Raw genomic sequence first — 19237 nt, 5'->3', positions numbered from 1 at the left:
AAAAATCCTTTAACATCACTAAGGCCAAAGATACATATCTTATGCCCTAGCAATTCCATTCCCAGGCACACAACCAATAGAAACGCATGCTATGAGCTCAAAAGACATGTGCAAGAATGTCCATAACATCCTTATTTTAAATAGTTAAAAAATATAAACATCCATCAGTGGTCAAGAGGATAACTAAACTGTGGTATATTCAGATAATATAATACAGCAAGCAAAATAAATAAATGACAGCGACATACCACCACAGGTATGAACCTCACAAACAAAGTGTTGGTTTAAAAAAAAAGCAGAACTTGACTGTATGACTCCATCTACATGAAATTCCAAACAGATACAAAGTAAAACAGTGTTTTACAATATAACACTAAAGTTTAAATGACAAAACTTGTAGTAATAACTTCTTTGCTTTTCTTTATAAAGTCAAGACTGGGGTTTCCTTGAAGGGGAGCTGGGCGGAGGGGGGGGAGCAGGGTCGACAGGTGAGGACTGGGAAGAAGTAGAAGTGCTTCTGGGACACAGGCCATGTTCTGTCTTCCCCTCAGTATTGGTCACAAGCACAAACATATTCACTTTATAATACACACAGGCCTACTTCATTGTCTTACGAATTTTCTTAATATGTGTTATCTTTCACAATAAAGAAAATGTTTAAAAAGAAAAAGACTTTAGGGAGTGAAAGACCCAATAGCCAATTAGAGACAAAGCTATAGTATTCACTGTACTGTCCAACAGCAAGTTTTCTGCATTAATATTCCAAGTCACTTAAGAAACAGCCTTCAGAGACTATTTTCTAATCCCCCAAAGCAGTAAAATAAATGCAATAAGCTGCTGAAAAGACAAGAAGCCCAAAAGTCTGGCGCCAGGACTGTTTTATTGTTAAGAGGCTTGCCAGGTTCACGAACTGAGTATTTACAGGCAAAAATTAAAGTTTAATCTTCATCCTGCTTCCCTGAAAACAGAAAACTAACTGCCAGTCAAAGGAAATTAACACCTGCATCTACCTCATTTCAAGAGAAAATTATTTCTTTCCACCTCCCCCATCCCTTGGTACACTTCTGCATGAGTCCATGGCAGTGTGGGCCCCTTTGCCATCTGCATAGGTAAATGTCACCTAGGTAACCAAGCCCTCCACCAGCAGCTCTGGCCCCTCCAATCTCCTGAATGAGTTCACCAGAGCTGGCGCCATCCTCGCAGGAGGGGAGGAAAAGTTAGAAAGTTCAACTAACACCCCTCGCTATTGGTGTTTTGATTCATTTCCAAGAGTGTTAGAAGGGCATGTCTGGGGGCCCTATAGCAAAGGCTGCACCACGTTGACAAGACATCCAATTCCATTCAGCTCTGAGGAAAGAAAGTGGCTGAAGATGGGGGTAGCAGGGTGAAGGTGAGGGGGAGATGAGAGGAGAGGGTGGAAACTGTGTAAACATCTCTTACATTCTTGGCCTCACTCCTCTAACTCAACACTGGAACACTAACTCCTTTCTTTTAAAAAATAAAACAATAACATTTATTGAACAGTTTCTATGTGCCACACACTTTATGTCAAGTATCTCATTAAGCCGAAACCGGTTTGGCTCAGTGGATAGAGCATTGGCCTGCGGACTGAGGGGTCCCGGGTTCGATTCTGGTCAAGGGCATGTACCTGGGTTGCGGGCACATCCCCAGTGGGAGATGTGCAGGAGGCAGCTGATCAATGTTTCTCTCTCATCGATGTTTCTAACTCTCTATCTCTCTCCCTTCCTCTCTGTAAAAAATCAATAAAATATATTTTTTAAAAAGTATCTCATTAAAACTTCTTCATGATAGTTTTTACAAGTTTTGTCTTCATCTTCTTTTTGTGTGTGTTTTTTTTTAAGATTAATTTTTTATTGATTTCAAAGAGGAAGGGAGTGAGAGAGACAGAAACATCAATGATGAGAAAGAATCATTGATCAGCTGCCTCCTGCTCACCCCACTCTGGCGATCGACCTGACTGGGAATCAAACCATAACCTCTTGGTTCATAGGTCAACACTCAACCACTGAGCTACACAGGCCAGACTGTCTTCAGTTTCCTCCTCTGTGAAAAGGTCATGATACTAGCATCCATCTTGCAGGGTTGTTGTGAGGATCAGATTAGAAAACCCCATAAAAAAATGCACAAAGTAAACCCTTCGCCATTATTATTTTTTTAAGTCAAATTATGAAAGAGAATAATTAAGGCATTAATATCCAATACAGAATAATTCTTTACTTTGCCAAGGGATTAGCAACAAGGTTCTTTAAATAGGAACTTCCTTATTTAACTTTGATTGAGTTTACAAAAGACTGATGTCTGTACCACTTAACAAAAAAATCTATTAGGCAAAACAAAGTATATCTCTAACGAGAGAAATGACCCCAAGACAGAAAGGTGGGCTTCAGTTCACGACCCCAGAGATGTTTTTATTTAAGGTCTATTATAAAAAGAGACCTCTCCTCTGTTCCTATCTAGCATTCCCTGACTATAGGATAGTGTTCTGTCTAGGGCAGGGCTGGGGATAAGAGCATCGATTTTGGAGTCAGTCAGAACTGAGTGAGACTCCCTGGTGCTACGTACAGGCTGTGACTTGTTTAAACCCTTAACTTGTAAGCTCTTAACTTTTATAAGCTAATCATTTCTTCCTTAACAATACAAACTGACAGGGGCTTACAAAATAACCTGTTGCTTCATGCCACCATATATTTGCACACGCTATTCTTTTTACCTGAAATGAATTCATTGAATTAGTCGTTTGTCGACTGTCTTGTGCTAGATGCTAGGTACACAGTGATAAACAAAACAATAGCGATCCCCCCCTTCTCAGTCTTTTCACTGACAGATAAGCAAACAAATGCACATACATTCATATATTAGGAAAGTGCTAAGTACACAATAAGCAGGGAACCAAAATAGAAGACATCAGGAAGAGTTTTATTTCATTGGCCGAATTAGCAAAGGCCTGCCCACGGCAATGAATTTTAATTTGGGACATGAAAGATGGGGAGAGGTAGCCTCAAAAAGAACCTGGCAGCAAGGTTTGGCAGGCAGGAGAACGAACAGCCCTGCATCTCTAAAGCAAGAATGGACTTGACATGGTCCAAGAACTGGGTGGAATAACAATGAGCAGGGGACTGAGGTGTAGGAGGTGATCCCCCAACAGTAAGCATGAGCAAGGTCATGAGCACTGTGGGCCACAGAAAGGAGTTTGGAGTTTGCCTCAAGAGAAAAGGAAAGCCACCGGCCACCCAAAGGTTTAGTCATGGAACTGCCATAACCTGATTTACTTCTTAAAAGATCACTCTGGCTGCCCTGGCGAGTTAGCCAGGGGGACAGGCAATGATGTGGAGAGCAGGGAGAGCTGTCTAGACTAGAGGGAACACTGCCTGGCATTCCCCACCCACACAGAATGATGTGCTCATGCTCAAATACCAATGCCATGTCCACAAGGAAGGTAACTTCACCAGGTCTGAAGACCCATCTGAGTCCTAATCAGTGTGGTCTGATTCAAAAGTCCTCAAAGGCATAACAAACAAATAACAAAACAAAACCTCAAAGATTTTTAAAATTCAGTTTATCTCAGTTCAAAAATCTTTTTTTTTATTTCCACAAGTTCCTTGAAGTGGGTTGATTTCGATGGAAAAAGATTTCAATAGTCCTAAGTGATTAGCTGCACTAGGAGGTAAAACAGCAAAATGAAAAAAAAAAAAAAAAAACGGGGTGGGGAGGGTGGGAGAGGGTGTTGTGGCCATGTGCACATTTGTTACACACACAGATGGCAGAGCCAAACTGCCTGGGTTCAAATCTCATCACTCCTAAAAATAGTTTGCTGACTTTAACCACTCTCTGCCTGTTTCCTTATCTGGAAAATAGGGATTAAATTAGTTAATTAAGTGTAAAGGCTTTACTGCATATAGTGAATGTTAACTACTAACAATAATACTTATAAAAATAACATCACCACACAAATTTTCTGCTCCCTAACCATGAGACCTTGGGCAAAGAACTTGAGTTATCTCTAAGCCTCAGAGTTTTCTCACAAGTGAAATATATATGAGAGTAATAGCATTTTTTTTCTAATAGAATTGTTTAATATTAAAGGAAATCATGTGTATATCTTTTTTTAAATATATTTTATTGATTTTTCACAGAGAGGAAGGGAGAGGAATAGAGAGTTAGAAACATGGATGAGAAAGAAGCATCGATCAGCTGCCTCCTGCACACCCTTTACTGGGGATGTGCCCGCAACCAAGGTACAGGCCTTTGACCGGAATCGAACCTGGGACTTTGAGTCCACAGGCCAACGCTCTATCCACTGAACCAAACCAGTTAGGGCTCATGTGTATATCTTAAAGATACTAGTAGTACCTCCATAAAGTTAGTGCCCAGAAAATTTTTACTAATGTTATTTTATCATAAAAGTTATTATTTTGGTCAAGTTACAAATAGGTCTGTCCGTATGTTCGGAATATATCCTATTAGGTGTATTTTACTTCAGCTAAACTTCTGCATTCAAATCCTTCCCCCTCCTTTGATAGTTGTACATCCTTAGAGAGGTTATTTAAAGAAGCCTAAATTTCCTCACCTACATGGGAATTTATAATAGTATCTGCTTCATACTATTTTGAGCTTGTAAGGATTAAATAGTAATACAAAAATATAAAGCCCCAACACAATACCTATAAGCACTGGGTAAATGTAAGTTACAATATTATTATTCATACAACCCTAATTTCCCTTAAAACAGAATTAAATTTTCATTTAATTCCCTTCATTCCCTCTCCCCATCCTCTCACCTCTAATACCTGGATTCTCTCCAGGTACTTAATAATGAACTCCCCTTCAAAAGTCTCAATTTGCTAAACCCCTTTTACCCATACAAATCTAGAAGACTATATAGTGAATTTTAATTGTTCTAATACAGAAATTTAGAGTGATTTATAGGTTGGCTATCGTTTCTTAAATTAGGTTTCAATAGCTGAGGTCAAATGTGGGAGAGAGGAAAACAAACTTTACCTTACCAACAAGTTAGAAGTCACATGCAGAAATCCTGGCTCAACTCAAGCCATCAACCAGGTTGCCAGGGCTAAACAGCATGGTAAAATTAAACAAACATTATACGAGCAGGGAACAAATGATGAAGTGATACAAACCAGGTAGGAGTGAGAAATCCTCCTACACCCAACTGAAAGAATGAGAGGGACAATAAATAAGGCGGCAGGCATAAGGTGGCAATGGTTCAGATACTTGCAGCTTCTGGGGAATAAATTTTCTCCTAGAAATGGGGAGAAAGGAAGGAAAGAATGACAATGTCGAGAAGGTCAGCAATAAAAGAGAAAGCACAGGTAATGGTAAAGTCAGCCTCCAGGCCATCGTGGCCAAGGTGTGCGGATGCATCAATGGGCTGTCATGAACATCATGCCAGTAATTTTATACAAGGTGTAGAATTGAGTTTCTATGAATCTCTAATGAAATGGCCTCTATTCTGGGTCTCTGCAAGAGGGCTTTCTCTACTCGGCAATAGGGTTCCATAAGGCTTCCCTTCTAGTGGTTCTCAACCTTCCTAATGCCGCGACCCTTTAATACAGTTCCTCATGTTGTGGTGACCCCCAACCATAAAATTATTTTCGTTGCTACTTCATAGCTGTAATTTTGCTACTGTTATGAATCGTAATGTAAATATCTGATATGCAGAATGTATTTTCATTGTTACAAATTGAACATAATTAAAGCATAGTGATTAGTCCCAAAAACAATATGTAATTATATATGTGTTTTCCGATGGTCTTAGGCGACCCCTGTGAAAGGGTTGTTCAAACCCCAAAGGGTCGAGACCCACAGGTTGGCGACCCACAGATTGAGAACTTCTGGCTTAGATTATGATTTTTTTAGACCTACTAGCTAATGGTCCCCAGAGCACCTATATTGGGGAGAGGCCCTGAGGCCAGAGATGAAAGGAGGGGAATCAGAAAAATAGGCTGGACAATAAGTGAAGACATAGAAACAGAGAGCCAGGAGAGAGCAAAGAGGAAAACTTCAGAGACTTATTTTCTTCTTTATGCCAGTGGTTTCCAAACCTTTTCGTTGTTTATTAAAATCCCAAACAAGGCTATGAATCATCAACATGAAAAAAAAAAAAAAACGCTATCACCTTTCACCAAGCTTTGCTCTCCCCATCCCTAATCCTTAAATAATGACTTTTTAAACATCTGACAGCCCTAAGCCAATAACTAAGAAAGTAAACTGGAGCACTGACGCATTCACTTTTGTGACCAAAGCCAGTACAACCCGACTGCAGAAGCTGTCCCCTTGTTGTCAGCCAGCAAAGAAACCGGGACGATGGAACAAGAAAGGGTTTGACATACAATCAGCAGGAACCAACTTCCTGGTTTATAAACCATCATAAACTGATTTTGAAACTGATTTGAAAAAAAAATGAGTTTCCAGAAGTGCATGAGGGATGCCACCGAGGAGAGGTTCATTTCTGCCCCAATCCTTACTGCTGGGCACAGAGGCACGTGCGTTTCAACGTTCATGGTGCCCGGAGTCCCATGACATTGGAAAGCTTGGGCTTCAGTGAAAAACAATGGAGGCAGATATCAAACAATGGCAATTAGAATGCACATGACTTAAATTTCTAAGTTGACTTAAATTTTTAGTCAATGCTGTTGGGGAATGTATGGGTGTGAAGCCTTCCATAACTCAACAACTTTTATTGAACAGGATGAAGTATGGCAGGGCTACTTAGAGTGTGGGCCACAATCACCTGGGAGCTTGTTATATATGCAAATTATTTTTTTAATATATTTTTATTGATTTCAGAGAGGAAGGGGGGGAGAGAGAGAGAGAGAGAAACATCAATGATGAGAGAGAATCATTGATTGGCTACCTCCTGCACGCACCCAACTGGGGAACCAGCCCAAAAACCAGGCACATGCCCTGACCGGGAATTGAACTGTAACCTCCTGGTTCATAGGTCGATGCTCAACCACTGAGCCATGCCGGTCAGACAACAATTTTATTAACTAATGTCACCCCAATAAATTCAATAAAAAATTAAAAACAAAAAATATTTAAGGCTTTATGGACACTTCTGAACTCTGCCACTGTGGCATGGATGCAGACATAGACAATAGGAAATGCATAAGTACTCTGTATTCCAATAAAACCTTCTTTGTGGACACTGATATTTGAATTTCATATATTTTTGCATGTCATGAAATCTCATTCTTCTTTTGACTTTTTTCAACCATTTAAAAATGCAAAACCCATTCTTAATCATGGACTATAAATAAACAGGCAGCTGAGATATGGGACCCCACAATGCTCTTGCATTAGAAAGTAGTTAAGTATATGAACCAGTTTCCTCATCTGTCAGGTGAAAGTAATAATGCTCATCCTGAAATTTTGTGAGTTAATAAATATCTGTAAAATAAGTGAAAGACTGTCATTATTATAATGAAATGTTCATCTCATGAAAAAAATGCTAATGCTCTATGATCCAGGAAGATAAGGTAGAGCAGGGCAGGAATACAACTCAGAAGAGTAAGCAAAACAGAGCTGCTGATTTACAAGTGGATTTGCTCTAAGCACCATTGGACATCTATTAACATATCGCTGAATTTACATACACCCAAATAAGCAGTGAAAAATAAGCAAACTGTACAAAGGAACTCCCATCACCTTAATCTCTTGACTTCAAAGAAGACATATGGTTTATTCTGTCTGAATTGCTGCCATATGTGACAGCCCCCCTGGAGCAAAGGAATGACTCAAATAAAAGTGGATACAGTCTGTCTCTGACCTCAAAGCCTCCAGGAGTTCACACTACCACACTGAGACCAAAGCAGCACGCCCTGGGGAGAATTCACAGCTGCTCAACATCTGGGGGGCCAAACAGGCTCAGAATATGGAAAAACCTGGGACTTCATTTTCAGGAGAAATTTCATGGGGCCATCAAAGGCTCCAATGTGTCCCTGGATGCAGTACTCACTAGTTGCTCATCATTTGCTTTCCTTTGGCTGCCAAGAATCTGACCAACAAAGGTGTCCTCCCCTTCCATTCCTTAGCCAGTAGACAATCCTTTCCCCAACCCTCTTGCATTGCTCTTGTTGCCTCTAAGTTCATTGGTCCCTTCTGATGGTGAGGATGAATACTGATGAACATGCTGCCTAATTCAGCAGCCACTACCCACCTGCAGCTGCTGTGCACTTGAAACATGGCCGGTGTGACTGGGGAACCACATTTTTTATTTCATTTTATTTTACTTTGCTTACGTTTAAAGACTGACACTTAATTCAACTCCTGAAATACTTCTAAGAATCCTAAGAGCAACTTGGAAATGTGAATCTACTTTTTTGACTATACATTTTATAAACTCCAAATACAGATCAAGTATTTCTGGTAAAAATTTAGCACCCAAATTGAGATATGCTATCACGGCAAAATATACACCAGGTTTTGAAGACTTATGAAAAAATAATATAAATGTTTCATTAACCATTTTTACATGAATAACATGTTGAAATGAAAATGTTTTGTATATACTGGGTTCAATAAAATACATTAATTAAATTCCACACATTTCTTTTTGCTTGCTTTTTTATTGTGGCTCTTAGAAAATGTAAAAATGTGCCCTAACCGGTTTGGCTCAGTGGATGGAGCGTCGGCCTCCGGACTCAAGGGTCCCAGGTTCGATTCCGGTCAAGGGAATGTACCTTGGTTGCGGGCACATACCCAGTAGGGAGTGTGCAGGAGGCAGCTGATCAATGTTTCTCTCTCATCGATGTTTCTAACTCTCTATACCTCTCCCTTCCTCTCTGTAAAAAATCAATAAAATATATTTTTTTAAAAAGAAAATATAAAAATGTGTAAGTGGCCTGCATTATAGTCCTACTAGACAGCACTGCTACAGAGCATTAAACGAAGGTATTATTCTCCTTACTCATATTCAGCACAAAGCTGGAATCAGAATCAGTCCAGCTCTGACCTCTGCACCCGACAGGCCTCTCACTGCCCATGTCCCAGAGAGCAGCCTTCTTTCTTCTCTGGTGCCCATTTTCCCTGACTGATAAGGCAAACCCTTCACAAATAGAGACTTTCACTTCTCTTTCTTTAGAGATCAGTGCATTGTTGGGGCTGAGAACACCAAGCACTGATACCAGGAATGGTGGCCCTGCTTTCCACAGGGATGGGTCCCACCTGTCCCAAGGAGGGAAATGGTTCCAGGACAGTCACTTGCTCACTTCAGCCCTAAAAGCTAAGATGAGCTCTTTTTGCACATTTAAATCCCACATCATAGGTCATTCCCAACACAGGACATACACATTATACTTCCAGTTCCCTATGATCATGATCTTCTCGAAGGAAGGTGCAAATTCAGTTTTCATAACCGACCAAGAAGTGTTTCCTTTGTATCTGGTGAATGCACAGCTAATAAACTCACTAGGAAACAAAATAGCCTTTGGAGTTAGGCAAGTCCCTTCTGGAAAAGGATTTTACATGCAAGAGTTTTCAAATATAAGAAAATATTATTGGATTGAATGGATGTAGGTGAATATTTCTATTTATATATTTACATTCACTATGCATATGCAGAGACAGTTTTTTTACACACAAACACTAAATGATTCACGTACAAGGATCTCCCTTTTCCTGGCCCCTGAACAATCTCTTTATGAGTTAACTTTCCCCCACTCTCCCAAGTACCAGATGTTGTGAGCTCCCACCCCTCCACATGACACAGGAAATGAGAGACAGGCCTAGAGATATGGGGTGTGGGGGCAGAGGGTCCCTCTGAGACTGTTAGCTACCCTGACACTGCTGTGGATAGGCTAGGCCACGGTCTCTCTGATTTAGTGACTCTAAATCCATTTTAAATCATAACCCACTCTCAATCCCTAAACTGAGGAGAGAATAGTGAAGGCACTGATAATCCCTTCACCTCCTTTAAGCCATTTCCCAGAACTACTTCCTGCTAACGAACCTTGACAGAGCTGCTAACAAGGAGAGGAATGAACCAATTTGGGGGTCAGCTCCTCTCCCTTCCCAGCTCTGGTGGAGGTGATAATTGGCAGTAAAATGCATACAGGGTGTACATCAGAATGGCCAGAAACAGACAGGATCTGGATAATCCATAAACTGAATAATGAGCCTTTTAATAACCAGGAGCGAATTGCCACTTTCCGTAATGGGATCCAGGTAGCACTTGTAAATCTACCCTCTCCAATTAGAAAAATGCTGTCCTCCACTTTTCCCTGAAGCCAGGAAACAGAAAACAACTCGTCCAACTCCCAGCCCTCAGGCGCAAGTATGTGTTAAATTCTCACAAAGAGATAGACATCTTCCTCCTGGGGAGGAGATTTCATAACTCTCACGCCATCCACTGGAAAGGTTGCAGGCTCCCTCTGCTTTCCTCAAATGTAAGCCCTTCTTTCTCCCACCAGCCCCCAAGGTAGCTTCCTGGATTCAAGCTGCTATCTGGTTATTAACAATATTAATAATAGTTCTGCAATGTGTGTACAGTGCATTCTGCCGTAAAAAGTGCATTAATAACATTCTCTCCTTCGGACTCCAACAACACCCCAGGGGGGATCCAGGTTGGGGAGCCTGAAACTTATACAACTTGTGGGTCTCTTAAAGAAAATAAATATAAAATTCTAAATATAAATACAAAAATGCCAGGGCCTCTTCCCAGAGCTTTGAAGGAGCCCTACAGGTAAGGGTAACCCCAAGTCTATACCACCCCTTTTCTTCACTCCCCAAAGAGACATGAGAGCTTTTCAGGCAAGGAGGGGAAGGGGGACGGTGTACATGTGACTTACCCAGGGTCAAAGGGCTATTCAGTGTTAGAGGCTGAATTAAAACCTTCTTATCTCCCCAGTCTTTGTGGCCCCTCTATTTCCTCTAGTTCCTCTGTCACAAAGGAAACTCTGAGAAAGGAACAAATAAAAACAGCACAGCTAAAAGTGATCCCCACCAGGCTGGCGTTAGGAAGCTGTCTAGACTGAGTACTGCCTGGGTAGAAGATGGCGAAATAAACTCAAAGCTCCTACAATCACTTCTTTGGCACTGAAGACAGAACATAACCACACAGAGCTGGGGTAAGGCCCACCTTCACCACCGGCTAACCACAGGACCTGGGACAAGTTACTCGCCTTCTCTGAACCTCAGTATCTTCACTTGTAATAAAAGTTCACATGAGATGATGCATGTGAAGCACTTGGCACAGGACCCAGCCTGAACATTCTAGGTTTCAATAAGTAGTAACTATTATCCTTGCTGTTGTTATCAATTCATCCAAAGAGCATTGTTGCTTCTACACAAGAACCCATTCCCCAAAGCGTGCTCAAGGAAGTTGCAAACACATATGCTCAGTCACCGTAAGACTGAAAATTAGTCCGGGCAGGTAGTGAGACTTCAGCATTTCTTGGGCAGCAGAAAACAATGTCATAGGAGACTCATTAGGCAAAGTGCCTTGTCTGTTCTACTTGCTGGGGTTACCTTAGAGTTTCTGAGGTATAACCTGGCTACCTGTGAAGTCTCCGGTGCTCCCCAACCTCAGTGAAGCCATACTATGTATTTTCAAAGGCTTTGAGACTCACAGTTTGAGAATCACAAACTGTGCTTGTGGGATGTTGGTTTTGTTTTGTTTTATTTTCTGCTTTTGCTTTTTTTGTTTCCATTTACTTGGGGAACCAAAATGATCACAACAAAAAGATAAGCCACTCCTGTACTTTCCTTCTTTCTTTCTTCCAGTCCAGTCCTCTCTTCCCCCTCTCTCTAGGTTTCAAACTGGCCCCAGATTTTTTTAAAATATATTTTATTGATTTTTTTACAGAGAGGAAGGGAGAGGGATAGAGAATTAGAAACATTGATGAGAGAGAAACATCGATCAGCCGCCTCCTGCACACCTCCTCCTGGGGATATGCCTGCAACCAAGGTACATGCCCTTGATCCGAATCGAACCCGGGACCCTTCAGTCCGCAGGCCAACGCTCCATCCACTGAGCCAAACCGGTTAGGGCCCCAGATTTTTTTTGAGAAGCGGAAACAGATTTATAAGAAGTAAACTGAGAAGGATCTTAAGGAGCAAATTAATTCATAAACTCTAAACGTACTATAAGTTAGAGTGAAAAATCCATGCTATCTTCATGAAGGATCCAGCTGTTTACAAAGGAGGACAGATTCAGTCCATGTCCATAATCAGCATTTTTATAAAAATTCACAACACCATGCATTCATTCAACAAACATTTAGGAAACACTTTGCTGAGATCCAGGCTAGTTCTTATTGATAACAAGCTGAATAAGACAAGGTCTTTTCTGTCTCAAGACTCAACACCACCACCCCAACCCATATACCCCCATACCACTAGGTATACATTTCAAAATACTTTGCATACTTCGCATACTACTTTATTTGCCTTTCCATTGAGTCTGCTATCTTACTTAGGGCGAGAACAGTACTCATATACTGACACTTAGTAAACACTAGCTGATCATTGACCTACTGCAGGCTCCTGCCCTCTATGAGTTATAGTCAAACAAAAGCGCTGGCATGTAACCAGCTAGTTGGCAGTATAGAGATAAAAACTAGGGCCATGAGAGCACAAAGGAAGCCTGCTGAAGCAGGGGAAGGTTTGAATGCAGATGTGACACTGAAATAAGAGTTGGAAGATTAGAATTTCTGTCAGTGAAAGAAAGTGATAGAAAGGGAATTCCTGTAGAGAAAACCTCATATATAATAACAACTCATAGATAAATATTACCAAGGACTAATTATATCCAGGTTCTGTTCCACAGAAATTAGCTCTTTTATTCTTCCTAACCTTAAGAAGTAGGCACTATTTTTGCTCCCATTTCACAGATGTGGAGACTGAGGCTTAGAGTTCTCACTATACTGGAACAGTGTGGTCTGACATCAGAGCCCAGGCTCTCAATTCCTATACTATGCTGCAAAGGCACAGAGCCATGAAAGGAGGTGCTACATGTACCGACTTGGGATAAGTTTAGATAAGTGTCTGGACCATGGGTAAGTAGTAGGTGGTGAGGCCAGTTACTGGACAGGGCCAGATACTAAAGGTTCTTGAATGCCAAGCTAAATAGTTGGGTTTATCCCATAGTAGTTGGGGAGCCAAGACAAGCATTTAAGCCTACAAATGGTTTGATCAGCAGTGCACTTTAGCACAATACTCTGAGAATGATGTGGGAAATGGGCAAGATTGCAAAGAGTCTGAAGGAAAGGAGGCTATTTCAAAAGATCAAATACTAGGCTCTAGATGAGGCAGAGGGAGTAAGGATAGAAAGTAATGGGCGGATTTGAGAGATTTCTTGAGATAGAATTGATGCAACATAATGAAGAATTAAGTCTGAATCAGGGGAAGGAAGAATAACTGAAAAGACACAAAGTTCATAACTTGACATGAACATTCATCCAATTTTCCAGCAATCAAGATAAAAGTTATACAACAAGGACAGGTATCTGGTAGAGAAGGTAACAGTAACTTAGTCATGCACCTATTGTGTTATTGTCTAACTACTTCATGCTCATAAGTCTCATCAACCTGGCAAAACCATAATCTTCTCCAAGAAAGAAATGACTCACAATTGTCTTGTGCCCATTTGTCCACTCAGTGTCCACTTCAATGTTGAATAGAAAAATAACTAAACACAACTCACCAAATATTTGTTAAATATAGAAGGTTTATAAGATACTATACTCAAAAAGTATCGCGGATCAAAGGTAGAAATCATAGAAGAAAATCTGAATGGGTTTTAGTATATAACATTTTAAATTGTCTGTAACTTACAAAAGAAAAATGGCTATATAAATTTAAACGTTTTACTTCACTAGTAATCAAATAGATACAAATTAAATATTTCTCTATCAAATTTCAAAGACGTTCAAAACACCTGATGGAAAGAAACCAGTCTTTGACTTGATTTCTCACAATGGCAGTTAGCCAGGAGAGCTACCTAACCAAGAACATGTCAAGAAATGAACCTAGTAAGACTCTTTTACTGCAGTATAGCTAGCCTGTCCTTACTAACTACAGATATTCTCTTCTCATTCCAAGAATAACCTGTTGAGGGACACATGATGATCTCCATTGCAGAAACACAGGCAATGAAATCAAGAAAGTTACTTGTGGTTATACAGTTAGTAAATAGTGGAGCTATAATTAAAATCCATGTGTTTCTGACCTCAAAGCTCATGACATGTGGAGTGAGTATGAATTCCACAATTACATGATTATTGAGGTAATCATCATTCTATTATGAGAGCCAGATCTATGCCTGAGCAGAACAGGCCTTCGCATGTGTGATACCTTGAGGAAATAATTCTGGATGACCCCAAAGATCACCACTAGCTGCCACGGCAGGGGCTTCTCCTCTCAGCTAGTCAGAGGTTCTCACTGTTAGGGTCACTATTGTGTAGGCAGTAATGAGACTTTAATCAACTTCTCGGTATTTCAGTTTTCTCATATGTAAAAATGGATAATAAAATCTACCTCAAAAATCTGTTGAGAAGAAGATTTGCTTTTAGAATAAAAGTGACACTGCTTCAAGAGTTATCTTTCTAAAATGCAAGCTCCATCCCAGTCAATACTATTTGGTCTTCAAAACCAGCTCCAGTATCTTAAGTGAGAAGCCTGTCTCAATCACCCAATGAGAGATCACTGCTCTCTCCCTCCATGCTTCTACTAGGCCTTCCACAGACCTATGTGATTCTTCACATTGTAACCTAATATTCATTTACTTTTCCATGCCCCTTACTATACCATAAGCCACTTGAGAATGGAGTCAATGGCTTAGACATCTTGTGATACCATCACCAAGTCGAGGACGGGCATATGGGGGAATTTCTTTGTTTAAAAAGAAAGAGAGAAGAGAGAGAGAGGAAGAGAGAGAGAGAGAGAGAGAAAGAGAGAGAAAGGGAAAGAGAGAAAGGGAAAGAAAGAAAATAGTCCATTATTTTACTGTCACAAAACCCTATCAGGCAGTTATGATAATTATCTGCATTCTACAACTTGAGTAAATTGAGGTTCCAAGTTGCAGTGACTATAAAATCATTCATAGGAGAGCAAGCTTACACTGAATCCAGGTCTCCAGACTCTCCACTCCAGCAAACATGGCCTTTCAAAGACAACAGGATAAAAGGCCCTCCATAGACCACCTAGACCAGTGATTTTCAACAGGTGTGCCATGGTACACGATGTGCCGCAAGAATTTTTAAAACATGCAATACCTGACCATTTAGTCAGGGTGCTGACCTTTTTTTCCTTTAGATTATCAAATTAAAAAATGACAAGAGCCAACACAACAATAGCTGAATGAATCAAAATTATAGCCTTTTGGGGTCAGATTGGCAAAAAATATATGTTTTGGTGTGCTGCAGAATTTTAGTAATTAGTTTGTATGTGCCGTGAGATGAAAAAGGTTGAAAATCGCTACTTTAGACCATCATTGCACAAAGTTACTTTGTTTCTCAATGGTAATAAGGATTCTGAATAGTATTTGGAAACAGATTTAAAGTAGAAGGAATGTTGGCAGATTTGGGTCTAACTCCAGGCCCACTCTATCCTTAACTCTGCTGCCTTAGGGCAAATCTCTTAAACCCAGGGGCCTTGGCTTCCTCATCTGTAAAATGGGGTTTTAAACAATGATACTCACCCTTGCAGGGTTTGTTATATGTTAAACTGTGGTTATTATAATGTCAGGAAAAATTGGCACATATTAAAAGTCTGTGCCACCAAGCTGGTATAGCTCAGAAGTTGAGCCTGGTCCCATGCACCAAGAGGTCACCAGTTGGCTTCCCAGTCAGGGCACATGCCCAGGTTGTGGGGTCAATCCCCAGTAGGGGGTGTACAGGAGGCAGTAGATTGATGTCTCTCTCATTGGTGTTTCTCCCTCTCCCTTCCTCACTAAAAAAAATCAATTTAAAAAAACATTTTTTTAAAAATGCCTGTGCATGAAGTATTTTTCATACCCAATTTTATTTCATTCCCACAGCAACCCTGTGGAATCCATGCTATTACTTTGATCTTATATTGTGGAAATTTAGACTCAAAGACATTTAAACAACTTGTCTAAGGTCACCCAGGTAGCAATTGGCAGAGCTTGCTTTCAAACCAAGGTCTTTCTGAGTCCAAAGCTCTTTGCAGGTTACCCATATGCATAACAGATTATTTTCAGTGGAGAAAATATGAGAATTCAGATATGCCCAAATTCTGAGGTCAGTGTTAGGTGCTAGGAAGGTCAGATCAGATTCATGTGTAGCTTGGATGTGTACTAAAACTGTTTGGAACATGTATAAGATAGGGAGGGGAAAGCCAAAAGGAAAGAAGACAGCCAACAATAAATGGCATGCTCCTCAATTTCCCTTTCAGTTAATAGTACAAGAAACACTAGAGGTGACTCATATTCATAGTTCAATCCTTGTGTTAAGTTTCAAGGTAAAAATCCCATATTGTAATACTGGTGTATTATTTCCTCTTGATCTTGCAACTATTTGTTGTGTACCAGAAAATGTTCCGAAACCAAACAGGAAGCTCAGAAAAGTCACAGGAAATATCTGATCTCCTTTACTCTAAGTCAAATGGAAACAAACTCTACTAGGTTAGTCTCTAATTTGCATCCTTAATACTAAGGGATGTTGGAAGAGGTAACTAGCAGAGCAGTGGATGGCTTCAAATCATCCTACAGAGAAACAAAGGCCATATCACAATAATACAATTTTAAAAATAAGTTGTTTTCTGGTGTTCCCCTCTGTCACATATAGTTCCCCTAAGCTTGGAACAAATATGCCTTTGCATTCGCTATTCAAGCCCAAAAGACCTTCATGCTGTGAATGTGTGTGTGTTTTAAATATATTTTTATTGATTTCAGAGAGAAAGGGAGAGGGAGAAATATCAATGATGAGAGGGAATCACTGATCACCTGCCTCCTGCATGCGCCCCACTGGGGATGAAGTCCAAAACCTGGGGATGAAGCCCAAAACCCGGGCATGTGCCCTGCCAGGGAATCCAACCTTGACCTCCTGGTTCATAGGTCATCGCTCAATCACTGAGCCACACTGGCTGGGCCATGCTGTGAATGTTTTTGATTAATGCATTCAGGAGTCAGATTAGGCACGGGTAGAAACAGTAGTTCAGGAAAAAATAAACAAACAAACAAACCCTATTCCTGTGGGATGAAAAGTTCTCAAGTGAGGCACTCACACCAAATACTCCCACCTGATGCCCCAAGGCTGTGAACCCAGAAAGATGCTCAGTCCAGGCTAAGAACCCAGAGTTGGAGAAAGAAAACTCAACAAAGAAGGGGTGGTTAAGGGGAGGACTCTGACAGGGAATGAAATTGTTTTGTTTGTTCAAATTTATGAGCAAAGGGAGGGTCCGAAATTCTCGACTAATAAATACATCCGGCTATGAACTTTTCCAAAATAGAGCTAATGACACGTGGAGCTAACAGATCTCATAGAAAACTCATTCCTGAGGGACTACCTGTAAAAAAACTCTCAGAAGTTTCTGTCTTCACATGATCAAATGCTCAGTAGTACACCTCTCTGCTCACTCTCACCTCCATTCAAAGTGCTATACACCTCACCACCAATAACCATACAGTCTCTCCTCTGTCCGTGGCCCCTCAAAGGCCTCAGGCAACAGAGCTACAGGACCGCGGGAACACCCCTCCCCTCCCTGCCAGCCCCATTATTCCGCAGGCAGCCCTGCTTTCCCCAGGAGCCAACAGTCTGCAGCTCCTTCGATGCAGGCACGAGCAGACAAGAATGGTGGGAAGAGAGGCTGTGCAAACTGCATGCTTCAGAATCTCCCTCCATATGCATTTGCCAAAGGAACAAAAAGAAGATCAGTGCCAGGAAAAGACAACTGAGATGAGGATGCAGTGGGACCGCGGCTGACTCCGTGCCCCTGAGCAGCAAGGGGCTGGCCAACCACGCATGGGAGCCACAGACCCGAGTCGTTACCTTCAGGATGCAGGCCATGACGCTCTGCCGACCCTCCTGCCACCGAGCAGTGGGCGCGCCTGAGTCAGGGGCAGTCTTGGCGACGGGCTGGAGGCTGGTACCGCGGCAGGACCGCTCCAGCCCACATTCCCGCAGATCCAAATAAGGGGACCTCAGTGCAAGCTGCGCGGGCACAGGCCCCGCCCCCCGGGCCTCGGCCCCGCCCCCGGTCCAGTCCACTGGCTGGCTGCCCGCGACGCCCCGCCCCCCGCGTCACGTGCCGTCCCGGGCGCCACGGCTGCCCTTTGGTGCTTGCTACTTTTTCTTTTCTCTTTTATTTCTGTAAATGTTCTGTCGTTCAACTTATACAAAGCCAGCAGCAGGCTGGGGAGAGAGAGCGGTCTTTTCCTCTCCTTGATTCGGGCTCCTCTAACAGATTAAGAAAACTCCTTGCAGACATTTCTTACTTTTTAAAAAGTTTAAATGGGCTTGGGATCACCCCTCTACAGGCACCATCTAAGGATTCTTCAAAAGTAGCAAAGGAAATTCTCCCTGGGCTATTTAATAAAGCCTTCACTCTGCTTAAAAACTCTGTGATGGGATTACTTAAAGTTAATAATTTTCCATTAATAAGAGCAGAAATACCTATTAACCAAAGATGCCGTGAATTTTACACCATCTATTTTATGTACACACATGCACATGTACATATATGTGTGTATATGTATACATATATAATGTATTTCTCTTTCATACTTTAAGCTTGTGCGTTTATGAAAATGTGTGTAAACATAAATACAGTAAATAGAACATTCTTATATATACTTTGATTATATATGTATATAAATTGTGTGTGTGTGTGCACATGCATAGGCAGGACATTACTCTTCCCTGTTACAAGTTTAATTTTTTAGCTTTATTTTTATTGTTGGCATCATTACAAATGGCCCCATTTTACCCCCTTTTGCACACCTCCACCTAGCCCCAGCCCCCACCCCCACCCCCTTCCCCCTGGCCACCATTACACTACTATTTGTGTTTATGTGTCATGCATATATGTTCTTTCTTTTTTTTTTTTTTTAATCCTCACCTGAAGAGATCCATTGCCTTCATAGGTTCCCTGACTGGGGATCGAACCTGCAACCCAAGTATGTGCCCTGATGGGGAATCGAACAAGCAATCTTTCCGTGCACAGGGCCATGCTCAACCAACCGAGACACTCGGGAGCATATATGTTCTTTGGCTTATTCCTCCTGCTATACATTGAGAAT

General features: G+C 41.3%; 1 protein-coding gene across 2 annotated transcripts in view; it reads right to left on the bottom strand.

The window, feature by feature from the left end:
* Positions 1-18106, bottom strand: part of ST6GALNAC3 (ST6 N-acetylgalactosaminide alpha-2,6-sialyltransferase 3) — a 510150-nt gene extending 492044 nt beyond the window's left edge. For both annotated transcript variants that reach the window (XM_070403386.1, XM_070403387.1), the window contains exon 1: positions 17988-18106. In XM_070403386.1, coding sequence (XP_070259487.1) covers positions 17988-18005 — 18 coding nt within the window. In that variant the 5' untranslated portion in view covers positions 18006-18106. The remainder of the gene's footprint in view (positions 1-17987) is intronic.
* Between the last annotated feature and the right edge of the window lie 1131 nt (positions 18107-19237).

The sequence above is a fragment of the Myotis yumanensis genome, unplaced genomic scaffold (assembly GCF_028538775.1).
Source record: "Myotis yumanensis isolate MYYU_CA2020_CCGP unplaced genomic scaffold, mMyoYum1.0.hap1 SCAF_2, whole genome shotgun sequence".
NCBI classification, from domain to species: domain Eukaryota; kingdom Metazoa; phylum Chordata; class Mammalia; order Chiroptera; family Vespertilionidae; genus Myotis; species Myotis yumanensis.
The sequence above is the reverse complement of the archived record's forward strand: the minus strand, read 5'-3'. Positions and strand labels throughout refer to the sequence as shown.